The 13,188-nt window shown below is 37.4% G+C and overlaps 1 protein-coding gene across 1 annotated transcript; it reads right to left on the bottom strand.

Annotated features, from left to right (window-relative positions):
• Window positions 1-485: 485 nt before the first annotated feature.
• Window positions 486-12,463, bottom strand: LOC107734378 (coagulation factor XIII A chain-like). The gene is made up of 14 exons (XM_016546320.1): window positions 12,331-12,463; window positions 10,720-10,905; window positions 7,375-7,626; window positions 7,143-7,261; window positions 6,934-7,041; window positions 5,688-5,865; window positions 5,442-5,580; window positions 5,257-5,360; window positions 3,701-3,789; window positions 3,426-3,579; window positions 2,872-3,150; window positions 2,625-2,785; window positions 2,399-2,535; window positions 486-1,306 (listed from the first exon to the last, which is right to left on the bottom strand). Exons 1-14 carry the CDS (start codon window positions 12,461-12,463, stop codon window positions 1,168-1,170), a joined length of 2,178 nt encoding a protein of 725 aa, XP_016401806.1. The 3' UTR covers window positions 486-1,167.
• Window positions 12,464-13,188: the final 725 nt, after the last annotated feature.

The following is a 13,188-nucleotide window of genomic DNA, read 5'->3' on the forward strand; positions in this document are numbered from 1 at the left end:
CAGCAGATATATGGTAGCCCAAACAGTCGTGCAGTGTGGGAATAGCAGAGATCCGACGACTTTGAAAACCATGCAGTGTGAACCCGGCATAACAGGCAGGTGTGTCGAAGCACTTTGAAATAAACTATGCTGGACAGTGGGTCTCCAGGAGTAGGGATGAAGACCTCTGGTCTATATGTACAGTAGGTCTAACCAACATTCATGTAGCTCAATTAGAGGATGGCGCTAGCAACTCCATGGCCAGGAGTTCTTTCTATTTCACTGGGAAATGCATAAGATTATAGAAGTAAAATGGGTTACAAATGGCATTTCACTTTGACATGAGAGCCAAATCCCTTACAAACCAGATGATTTTATTTTTTTCAGGTGGTGTTGATGTCTTAATGAAGATTTGCAGTATAAATAACAAATAAAATAATCAAAAATGCTTTCATGCTGAAGGTTTATTGTTAGTTTATATTAGTGAAACACAGTCAGTGGCATTACAGCAGAGAAAATATGCAGTATATTCTGATTAATAGAGTTATGTTAATTAAGGTACCCAACCAAAACAACAGTGATTCATGTGTAATTTTAGAAAATCATGGTTTATGTAGGTCTTATTTTGCTTTGAACATTGAAAATTTTGCACACCCACAAAAACATTCTGCGTCAAGTGCATACCTGCCAACACTCCCGATATTATGGGGTTCTCCCATTTTGTCCCACTCTTCCTCCCACTCCCAATTTACAACGTCTCCTGATACACTCGGGATTTCTCGCATCCACACTTTGCTAATGAGAACGTATCAGACCTCCAGGTTGAGGGTGACCGTGCGTGCTGCATAGGTATTTAAATGTTTGATTGTGTGTATTTTGTACAGTTAAATGAGTTTACAAATTAAAATGTTTTGCTTAAAATGCTTGTACTCCTCGATAACAACACTTTTACCACATGACGGTGGTTGAACAGTACCAATCAAAAATCACTCTATATTTTTAACAATCCAGTGTTGGAAGGTGTGGGTGTTTTGTAAAGAAAAAAAAAATAACATTAGCTTGTATTTCGATAACATTTGTGAAGAACGCAAAGCAATTCAACAAAATGGTAATGGTAACCCTTCTGATTCCTCCTTTCTCTCTTTCTCATCTTTTCTCTCTGGTTCCCTCGTGGCAATCCGTTATCCGTTACTGCACGAAGATTTCCAGCTGACTGGTGACCTGCCTCACTGTAGCGCAGTCCAGGCACGCTATCAGCACCTTCTTCCCAGGATACTGAGGGGTGATCGTCTCTGTATATTGCAGTGAACCACCAGGCGCAATGTGACTGCAAATGGAAATGGATAGAGTTGTATATGCATAAAAAAAATACTATATATACACCATTGTCAGCACCTCACTTCAAAATTAATAGCTAAAAGCAAACTGATCGGGAGCTGTTGAAAAAACCGGCATATGCTGGTTAGGTATGCTTTTAAGCACGGTTTGAGCTAGTTTAAGCTTGTCCTTAGATGGTCATGAGTTGGTTTAAGCTGGTCCTGAGCAGAAGCTAGTTGATTAGGACCAGCACATGACCAGCTCAGTACCAGCATAAACCAGCTCATGACCAACTAAGGACCAGCTGAAACCATCTGCCATGCTTCAAAACATACTGTACCTAACCATCATATGCAGTTTTTTTTTTTTTCAACAGGGTAAGCAGCCTTTTAATTAACAAAATAGAATAATCATGGCTGATTTAATAGTAAGACGTAACGTAAAACATAAAAGAAAACCAAACTGGACTCAAGGACAGCTGCGATGTCTTGCCCAGCTTGAAAAGAAGGGCATATTAATTAGATTAAATTAAAGGGAAATTATCGTGAAATGTTTCTAAAATGTTTACGTTCTGTGGCGTACGTAGCCATTTTAGCATGGTTTGTGATTTGGCGTGGTGACTTAGGAGTCCTCTTCTTGACTACCCATAACTTTCACAGATTTAGGAGCTGGTTTAGCACTAAAATGCTTTGTGAAATACTCTTACCCCCGGTTTCACAGACAAGGCTTAAGCCTAGTCCTAGACTAAAATGTAAATCTGAGATGTTTCAACTGAAAGAAACTTGCACTGACTGATCTTAAAACATGTCAGTGCCTTTGTTTTGTCTTATAATGCACACCAGTAATGCTTTTTTTCTAAGGAATGTTAATAAAAAAATACTTAAATGTCCTAATTGAACTATGGCCTAATCCTGGTTTAGGCTAAGCCCCGTCTATGAAACCGGGCCTTAGAGTCCTAAAGTTAGGACTGATACGCCCAATATTTCTTTTAAGAGTGTCTCCTAAATGCGCAAGTTAGGAGCTACTTTTAGCTTTAAGATGTTTTGTGAATACGGAATGGAGGAATGGACAAATAAATATGACAGAGGTTATTCCTTCTTACTCGTATGTTTTCAATTTGGTTGTTATCAGACCAGGGCTTTCTAGGCGGAGCTGAATGTTTTTCAGGATGAAGTTAAAGGGATTTCGGAACGACACGGTGACCATGAAATCCTTTCCGACCCGGGGCGTTCCAGTCACCTGTAGATGAGTTATAATGACTGTTAATATCATAAAAGATCAAATGTATCCCACATATTACTCTACGGCTGGTTATGGAAGATGTATACCTTAATAGTGAGTTCAGGAGGACGGAGGGCGACAACTCTCATTGTCGAAAGGGTCTTGCCGTTTTCCTCAATGCGTCCATACACCACAAAGAGCAGGTTGGACTGTTCCACCAGGTAGGGCATGTACTCCAAAGCTTTGACATCAATCATCACGCTGGAGGCTGTGAAATGATTTTCAGAAATTAAGCAAAGCAATCTGAAATGCATGCATCCTAAATCTACAACAAACTTGTAAAGCCAGACTCACTTTTCCAGGGATCCACAGTTGCAGCTTTGTTGTCAAGCTTAAAGATCGAGCTGGTGATGCCCGTGTAATACACCACACAGCCAGTGATGGTGGCACTGAGGGTGCAGGTTTGGCGGGTCTGGTTCTTAATGTTCAGCGTCAGCTTGAAGTTGTCGCCAATTTTGATGGTGTCAGCCTGGAGCTCGATGGTCACACCTGCTTCAGCGGGTGGCAAGTAGTCCCTGGAAGAAACTCCACGACGCTCTGCCATCTGCATGGTCTCTCTCTCCTTGAGACTTCCTAGATTCATGGAGGTTGAAGGCAAAATATTGGCATTTTCCACTCCTTCCCACATCAATCAAAACTCTATTGTTTGGTGCACATGTCCATAGGATGTTTGGCTTCCTCATGTAAGTCTGTTAAACAATCAAATAACTGAAAGGCTTTGTTGAGTCTGGCAAGTGTCAGCATGGCCTGCCTATCCTTGTCACTGCCTGGAGTCAGGAAGAAGGTTGAAGTATGACAGGGAAGGGGATAGGGAATGTGTGACAATTTTTGGACAAAATGAAGCTTACCTTCTGGATGTTTATAAGCAGAAGTGATGTCCTCATAAGCATTACTGTTCATCCTTTTGGTGATAAGGAGCTTTCCAACATACGTGGTGTCCACATTGATGACCTTTGTGTTTCCGTACTTATCCGACTGATGGTAGATCACATCACTGTTCAGCTGAAGATAGGAGAAAGAGTTTTTCCATGTTTTAAATGCAATTTGCAGCAGATATTTTAAGATCTTGTAAACTAAAGACTGATGGTAAGTAAACATCAAAGAGCATTGACATGTTTCTTACCTCAGCAAAGACAAACCTTGCATCAAACGGATAGCTGAGCTCTCCATCTCTGATGGCATTGACAGACGTTGGGCCACATCGATAAAGACCTGAAAGAGAGAGGGAAATCATTTTTTTTAGCATAACAGTACAGTTTTATAAGGGTCAACACACAACATTATAAAAGATCCACATTTATAAGTTACACTGTGTTTCAAATGCATAAGGTCAGAGCAGATGGCAATGGAACAGAGATACCAAAACCCCAAATCCCAGAGATCCCTCAAATCCAGTGTTGCCAAGTCCACGGGAAAATTGGGCTACTTTAACACTGTTGCCACGGGGGTGGGGTTTCTTGTCCGCGGGTTGAAGCGACCCCAATAATGTGATATTTAGGGGAACCCCTCCAAAAAAATGTGTATTTTATCCCCCGGAACGCATTTTTTAATCGGGGGACACGATTACACGATGGCAGCCCTGCTCAAATCACCAAGCAGATGGAGGATCTAAATGTATGCCTTTAAAAGTCTAGCATACTATTTCAAGCTCTTGGTACTTTCCACGAACAGGGTAGAAAATAGGGCCTGAAAGCCACATTTTAGTTCATTTTTCAATTATCAGTTGAAGGAGGATCTTAAGTCTGAAAAATATTGTTTGGCCAAATATAAATATTTGCTGTTTGGTCACATTTTTTTCATCCCTGTTTTTGCGACATACGTAAATTCATTTTAAAACCATGATTTGTGTGATTATTTTCTAGCATAAAAATAAATACAATTATAAATACAAAATGAATGCTCAATTTTTCTAAAAAATAAATAAAATAAAACATACAAATATGACAGGTTGAAGAATTAGCCCACATAAAACTGAACAGTATTTATTCAGTCATTTTGCTTACAATAAGTTTCTTAACAGGGTTGAATGGTCGATCTTGATGGATACACTCAGCATTAGAAATGGTGCCGTAATTGCCTAATATAAGAAGTAATGGGACCCCAGTTTTCTACTCTATTCATTATGGCAGCCCATTTCTGCCACTGAATTAAAAAATACAAAAGGAAATTGTGACTTTTTATCTCACAGTTCTGACTTTTTTCTCGCAGGTGTGAGTTTACTTCTCACAGTTCTGACTTTCCTCACAATTCTGAATTTATAACACGCAATTGCGAGATATAAACTCTTTTAGATATATATAAAAAAAACTTTCCTCAGACTTTATAACTCACAATTGCAAGTTTATATCTCACAGCTCTGAGAAAAAAGTCAGTATTGCGAAATATAAACTCATAATTGCAAGAAAAAAGTCAGAATTGCGAGATATAAACTTGCAATTGTAAAAAAAATAAGTAGGAATTGTGACTTTATATCCTGCAATTCTGACTATAACTCGCAATTGCAAGTTTATATCTCGCAATTCTGAGAAGACGATCAGAATTTCGAGCTAAAGAGTCACAATTACCTTTTATAATTCTTTATTCATTGGTTTCCATAATTCATTGATAGTGTCTCCTAACCTTATCAAGTAAACTTTAGAGAAAGGCCAGGGTATATATAGCAGATCAGGAGGATCATACCATCACTGGTCTCCTGAGGGGTGCAGTCGATCACCTGCCAGCCAGAGAACCTTTCAGGCAGATCAGGCCTTCTCATGAACACCTCATTCCAGCTGTGGTAGTTCCTGTGAAATACAGTGTCATTGTCACTAAACAACATGAAACCATCATTACCTATCAGACTGTGTATGCTTTGTGTGTCTCACCAGACTGAATCTCTCGTTCGGCTTCTGTTCACTCTCCCATCTTCATCCAGTATAATGTCAGTCTTCAAGTTGCCCGTGTTGTCGTGAGCAGAGCAGTAATTGGTGACGACTCGTGTGGGGATCCCGAGACAGCGCATAACTGGGTGAGATCATCATAGAGCCATTGTTATGCCACAGTCTTTTTAGCAAGAGTCTAAATAACTTGAATTTCAGAACCAATAAAGTATGTGGCGTCGCCATACTCACAAGTGTTCAGCACACCGGCAAACACCCAGCACTGTGCAAAGCACACAGGCAAGCCACCGTCTTTGGCATATTTGAGCAGGATTTCGGGACTTCCTGTCCAGGCAGTGGGTGCTGTGCCAGTGGAGTAATCACCACTCCAGCTGCCAACCAGGACACCATCATCATCCTGGGAGTTAATCTGAAAATATACCACCAAAAAGCCTATATATACAGTATATATATATATATATATATACAGTGGGTACGGAAAGTATTCAGACCCCCTTAAATTTTTCACTCTTTGTTTGTGATATTTCAGTTTTTTTTTTTTAATAAATCTGCAAAAATGTCAACAATTCTGTGTTTTTCTGTCAATATGGGGTGCTGTGTGTACATTAATGAGGAAAAAAAATTAACTTAAATGATTTTAGCAAATGGCTGCAATATAACAAAGAGTGAAAAATTTAAGGGGGTCTGAATACTTTCCGTACCCACTGTATATATAGCAGGAGGCACTATTACACATTTTCCGATAGAGTACTGAATGTCTGCATCAAAACACAATGAAGTAGAAGAAGCAGAAACAAGTGATAGCATATGTAAGCAGGTGCATATGTAAAATAACGTGATCATCAAGCATTAAACAGCATATAAATCAAAAGCGCCTTATGTTATCGAATGAAATGTTGCCCCTGGAAGTGGTTTAGGACTGTGCAAGCTTTGGTGTTGATGGAAGCATTCAGTGTTGTAAAGTAAATCAAATTAGTTACTGTACTTAAGTATCTTTTTGGCTGCTTTGTAGTTTTACTGGGTATCAAAGATATTAGCAACATTTACCAATACATTTATGAGTAATCCAAATACTCGATACGTTTTGCATGGCACCTAACTTTTTCTGCAGCAGTTTACTTCTGGTATTGCCGTGTACAGGACATTGAAGTAAAACACTTAAGTACTGTTAAAATCAGATACTCTAAGACTTTTACTGGAATTGGTGACTTGTAATTGAGTCAGTGTCAATGTAAGGTATCTGTACTTTTACTCAAGTATGGTTTTCAGGTATGGTATTTACACCTCTGCAAGCGATCTACGATCAACGTATTTGATCAACGATCTGAATCCGATCTGGAGGTAGTCTTTGACAAAAATGTAATTTTGTTCAAAATGTTGCTTTTTTTTTTTAAATGAAACTTGCCCACGTTCAAGTGTTGATAAAAAAAAAAAAAGAATGCTAATGATATTCATACAACAACATATTAAATCATACCAGGGCTGATCCCTGCCGAACTACTTCGATGGCATTTCCACGGTACAGTAGCGGTACTTTCCCAGCATCCAGAACCAAAAGACAGGCATCCAGAACCCCCTTTTCAAACTACAGGAAACCATATAAAATGTTAAATGAAGGTATCAGGTACCATAAGAGGAAGAACATTTGTTTTCTTTGTGAAGATTCAACTCCAGAAAACTGCCAACCTGCCCAAAGTTCCAGGCACGGGAGGATATGTTGTTGATTTCTCCATTGAAGATGATCCCCACATCATTCATCACATACTCCTGTCTGTCGGTATCTCTGGACATATACACCAGATCCTCTGTGTGGCAACAATATGAGATACATGCATTATCATCATTGAAAATATTAAAGTTTGTTGCCATCTATATAGGTGAAGTCGGTACGCTATACAAGTGTTATACTTGTACTCACCAGGGTCCCAAGCATTGAACAGCACATATAAATCAATGTCGGGGTTCCTCTGAGTGCGCTGTTTTCCCAAATCAGTCACTATTGTTACAAAGGTGCGGAATCGACCAATGATGCAGCTGGCGTCAGGTGTTATGCCCACTGTCACTTCATTGCCTTGCATGCCAATCACGCGACCATTCCAGCGTCCGTCACGTTTCTCTTTTCCAAAGGACACGGTGATGTAGGTGCCCTTGTTTTCATCAGGTGAATTGCCTGTGAGGACAGATGTATGCTAGTATTAAAGGACAGCTCACCGGTAAATGAACATTCTGTCATCATTCTCTCATTCCAAACTCAATGACTTTTAAGTATGATATTTTTGAGTATGTCTGAAGCAGCTGAAGAATGGGATTTGCTCATACAATGAAAGTCAGTGGGGTCCAAAACAGGTTCAGAAATGAACTTTTCCATTAAGGGGCGATTTTTTTTTACAGTCGTAAGGGCAATTTTTATCACCACCTTTATAATTGTTATCTGTGTTGTCTTTAATATCAAATACTTAAATTTAACCAATTACTTCAATCAGTCTAAGTATTTAAACTGTTGCCAATAACGATTGACTGTTTAAAATTGTATCTAAATTATACGTTTAAAAACAGGAGCTAATATGATTGCAGTATTATGATAAAAATCGTTATTGTAGATTATTGCTCTTGATATTGTAATAATGATTATTAATGTAAATTAATAGAATACATATAAAAACTTTTTTTTAGTTATTTTTGAAAAACAGCTCGTCATATATTATGGTTCTGGCTTCACATGTCGGTTAGTTATGCAAAAACTCCCGTTATAATCACTGAAGCTACGAAATTAATCTTTTATTTACATCTTATCTGCACTGTGTTGTTTATGATGAGGGAATTCACGGGCGCAAAGAATTCAATCAGTGAGCGGCGCGCTCACACTCAACAACAACTCCGGAGATTTCAGTGCTGACTAATCTAAGCGTCTTGTCCATTGCATTCCTAAGCTGAATGGTCATAAGTCTCAACACTGCAAAAAAAAAAAAAAACAATGCATAAAAAGCAATCTGATGCAGTGTGAGCAAGCTTTTCATTCATTTTCACATTTCATTTTAATCACGACAGCCTTAATTGATTGTTTAATTGTGCACAGGCATTTTTTGCTCCTTTATCTTGAATTTGTGGGGCATTTTTGTTCAGCCCCCGTTAATTTCCGACCCTTTTTGGACCCCGCTGATGTTCATTATATGGAATATCTATCAAAATATATGCTTAAATATGTTTGGGCGAGCTGCCTTGGGTCATTTCAAAAGAAAAAAGAAAAAAAGAAAAATGGTGCTCTCAGGATCGGCTCCAATAACAAGGGCCCAAATCTCAAGAGGACTACTTCCCACAGGACAGCAGCTGAGCCGTCAATAATGAACGCGAAGCTGACATCGAGACTGAATTAAATGGTGCGGCGACAGCCGAGGGAACATCACTTCAATTATTCAGCTGGCCTAACTGCAGAATGGCAATACGCTCTGGTTGATGTATTTGTGCAAGTCTCTAATGAAGATGGGCAGATATTTTCTCAGTTTCATTGTTTGTCTGAGAGTTATTTCCAGTCCATTAATGGCTTTGTTGACCATTAAAAAAATCATTTCTGTATGGCTACATCTGTTCATTCAGGCCTATACATAGCTTGTTGTCATAATTCTCGACAGCTTTTGTCAGGTTCAGTCCTAACTAGGCACAACATTATGGGTCACCACACTCTCTTTTTTTAACTCTTTCCTCGCCATTGATGGAATTTTCCAGCTTTCCGTGTTTTCACCATTATAAGGTAGGGGGCGCTATTAAGCATCTTCTGATAGAGTACTGAATGTCTCGATCAAAACCCGGCGAAGAGGAAGCAGAAACAAGCGATCACATGTGTAAGCAGATGCATAGGTCAAATAATGCGATCATCAAGCATTAAACCATATAAATCAAAACTGCCTAATATTACCGAATTAAATGTTGAATTGGTTTAGGACTGTGAAGCTAAGCGTGTTGATGGAAACGATCTGAATCAAATCCAGATGTAGTCTTTGACAAAAACGTCAATGGTCACCAAAACAGTTTGGTTTCCAACATTCTGCAAAATGTTATGTATATACAGGTTTGGAGCAACATGAGGCTGAGTAAATGATAACTTAAAAGATTTTTCATTTTGGGGTGAGCTATTCCTTCAAGGATAAGCATACTAATTATTATAATATTATATAGTACCATACTGGTGTTTCTCCAGTGCTTTAGACATCAGGCTTTCTGGATTTTGGATGTATAGGAAATATTACAAAATACTTATAAATCAGTGTTGAAATTCTTATTTGTAAAAGACGGTGAAACAAGATTGCGTTATGATGCCTAAGATGCTATCTGGGTAAGCAGCTTACTAGATTCAACATGGAAAAAAAACGTAATTGTTAAATGCTAAATGGTTAACAAAATACTTACACATTTTTTGTTGTAAAATAAGACGTTGAAACAACATCAAAATATCAACATTGATTCAAATTGAAAAAAAATAAATAAAAAAAATTCAAATCAATCAACCTTGATCCATGATTCATGGAAGTTATTTTAACTCTAAAAATGTACAAAAACAAAAGATTTATAGTTTATTGCATGAAACTGTCCTGTAAGTCACTGCCATATGATTCTAATGCCAGTCAGATAGGCTGATGTAGACCTAAAAACAGACGTGAAATTTTCTTTGGTGTTGATGGAAGCGATCAGTGTTGTAATGTCAATGTCAATTCATAATAATTTTACATTTTGGCAAATTGGTGACTAATTTGTATGTTTTGGAAATATTTCATAATGTCCTACTGACAGTTAAAGTTAAGCTTGCTTTTGAAATTAATTAATTAATTATTTGTTAAATTCATACATTTGAAATTGGGTTGGAAAAAATTTGTTTTTCCCCTTTACATAAATTCACTATTATCAGACTTATGTGCCCTCCAGAAGCTTGCGTTCTGCAAGTGAACGGCGCATCATAGTGCCATCCCAAAGAGGCACAAAATCAATTTCACAGACTTTTACCTTAACTGTTCCCTGCTGGTGGAATGACCTGCCCAACTCAGTCTAGAAAAATTATATTTCTTTTCTATTTACTTTTTACTCTTTTTATGTATTATTTAAAAAAAAATGCTATGTGTACTGCATTCGACTATCTGGGACTTGTCACAGCACTTACATATTGTTGGTTTGATTGCTTTTATTGTCATCATCTGCAAGTCGCTTCGGATAAAAGCGTCTGCTAAACGATTAAATGTAAATGAAAATTGGATGGTTTGAAAGATCTGCTCACCAATCATGAACTCCAAATGAACATTGTCCTGCTGGTTATTGAAGGGTCGGTCAAACCTGATGATGATGATGAATTCTTTATTCCTGCGCACAATGAGGCTGGTGTTCTTGTAACTGCTGGTGTTGTGCGCTTTCTTGTTGTCTGTCACACGCATATCAACACTCAGTACTGAGAGAGCTGGTTTTGCTGGAAAAACAAACAAACTTGGATGATCTTTTTAGAATATAAACATTATTATTGCAGCTGAGTCAGGGCTAACAGTTTCAGAACAATTACAAATATATATTAACACATTTAGTAGTATTTAAAGGTCTAATCTTATCGTCTAATCATGCTAATGATAATGGATGAGCATATATAATCGTATAATCTATAATAGTTTGTGTAAAGACTTGAGCAATGACAAACTGCTAATAGGACTATATACAATGCAATGCAAATATTAGGTAAAATAGTCCATTTTTAGTAAGACTGAACTATTTTTATTTGAAAAATGTATAGAATTGGATTAAATAAATGTATATTTATAATTAGGGTGGCCATATATAACGCCAAAAAGGAGGAGACTTTGCAGGATACAGTGAATCCAGGATAAAAACTGATCCTAAACCTATAAGCAGTGACAGAAACTTTTCCAGAACTTTTCTGATTTCCAGGGGCATTTTTTTAACCTTTATAAAGGCAACTTTTCTAACTCTTTTAAATGTATGTGTCTGCTTTCATTAAAGTTTTTAAATGTATTCAATAAATGCAATTAGAATAATAAGACATTATATGGCTTTTACCAATCAAATGAAAATCAAAATCCATCTTTGCACTGTAGAGGTGGCTCAAAAGCTGCATCTGAACTGGCATTAGATGTATTTACACATGCACAGTTTACAACTGTACATATAATATTATAAGATTAATGTTTTTAAAAATATATATACTGAATATAGAAATATAGAAATGTTGGAAAAAATTAAATTATACCTTAAATATGAAACTAAAACAGAAAAAACAACAACCAGTCGATATTTACAATATTGTGTCTAAAATACATACATTTATATTAACTTAAAGCCTCTGTTTTAATCTATTCATTTATTAATAATATACCATTGGATAAAGTATAAAAGAGTGATGATCTTAAAAGGAGAACACATGAGCTGCACCGGTAGATGGACTAGATATTTAAAAACTTGTATGTCCGACCTAAAACCAGACGGATGGCCACCCTATTCATAATAGAAATTTAATTCCACTCAGTCCAGCATCTTGGATCAGAAACAGGAATATGATGCATAGGATGCTGTCTGTATAGGCAGCTCACTAGATTTTAGAACAGTGCAAATATTGTCATCTTAGCTGGGTTTGCCATTTTATGGGTGTGGTGTCAAAACTGTGGGGTGATTTAAAGGGATAGTTCATCTTCAGTTGCTGTTCCCATTGACTTCCATATTATTGGAAAAAAAAAAAAAAACACTATGCAAGTCAATGGGGACCGGCAACTGAAGGCGAACTATCCCTTTAAGGAAAAATTACACTTTCATTTCTAAATGTGTTAATTTTCAAACACTTGGTTCATCTGCACAAATTTCAGTTGAGTATAAATGAATAGAACTTTACTGGGTGCTCTTGGTGTGGCGCCTACAAAAGCCTCATACTCAGGTGTGTTAGATTCATCTGAGTTTGAGCTGGCAAAGGTCAAACGGCCACTCAGGGGTCCCCAGACCTCAGTGGAAGAGATTCGATGCAACATGATGTACACAAGATGTCTTGACGTTTGCCTGGAGGACAGATCGTGTGTTAGACTTTAAAATACAGAGACTTTAGATTTGGTATATGTCTGACATATGCATCTGAAGATTCACTGCAGCTGCAGAGGACAGGACAGGTAGTAGGTGTGTGCATGCATGTACATGTGTGTTGAATGAACAAGACTTTATCTATTTCTTTCTGTCTGCCCCCGTGGGAAGATATGATGCAATATGGTGTTAGACTCTTTTAGGAAAGGCATTCTCTCAGTGAAACTGTGAGAATCATGAATCACTGATGAAATATCATTCTCAACTGAGCAATGCAGCAGCAGCAAGAGCTTTCCTGTCACAGACCCATCACTAACACAGTTACTCAGAGCATTGTTCAAAAGTTTGGAGTCTGTAAGATGTTTTAATGTTTTCAGAAGAAATGTCTTTGGCTCATCAAGGCTGCATTTGTTTGATCAAAAAAATACAGTAAAAACAGTAATATTTTTTAAATAATGTTACAATTTAAAACAACTGTTTACTATGTAAATATATTTTAAAATGTAATTTATTCCTGTGATCAAAGCTGAATTTTCAGCATCATTACTCCAGTCTTCAGTGTCACATGATCCTTCAGAAATCATTCTAATATTCTGATTAGCTGCTCAAGATTTCTCATTTCTGATTATTATCAATGTTGGAAAAAGATATGCTGCTTTAAATTTTTGTGGACATTATG

Source organism: Sinocyclocheilus rhinocerous, unplaced genomic scaffold (genome assembly GCF_001515625.1).
Source record: "Sinocyclocheilus rhinocerous isolate Xijiao unplaced genomic scaffold, SAMN03320098_v1.1 scaffold940, whole genome shotgun sequence".
Classification (NCBI taxonomy): Eukaryota; Metazoa; Chordata; class Actinopteri; order Cypriniformes; family Cyprinidae; genus Sinocyclocheilus; species Sinocyclocheilus rhinocerous.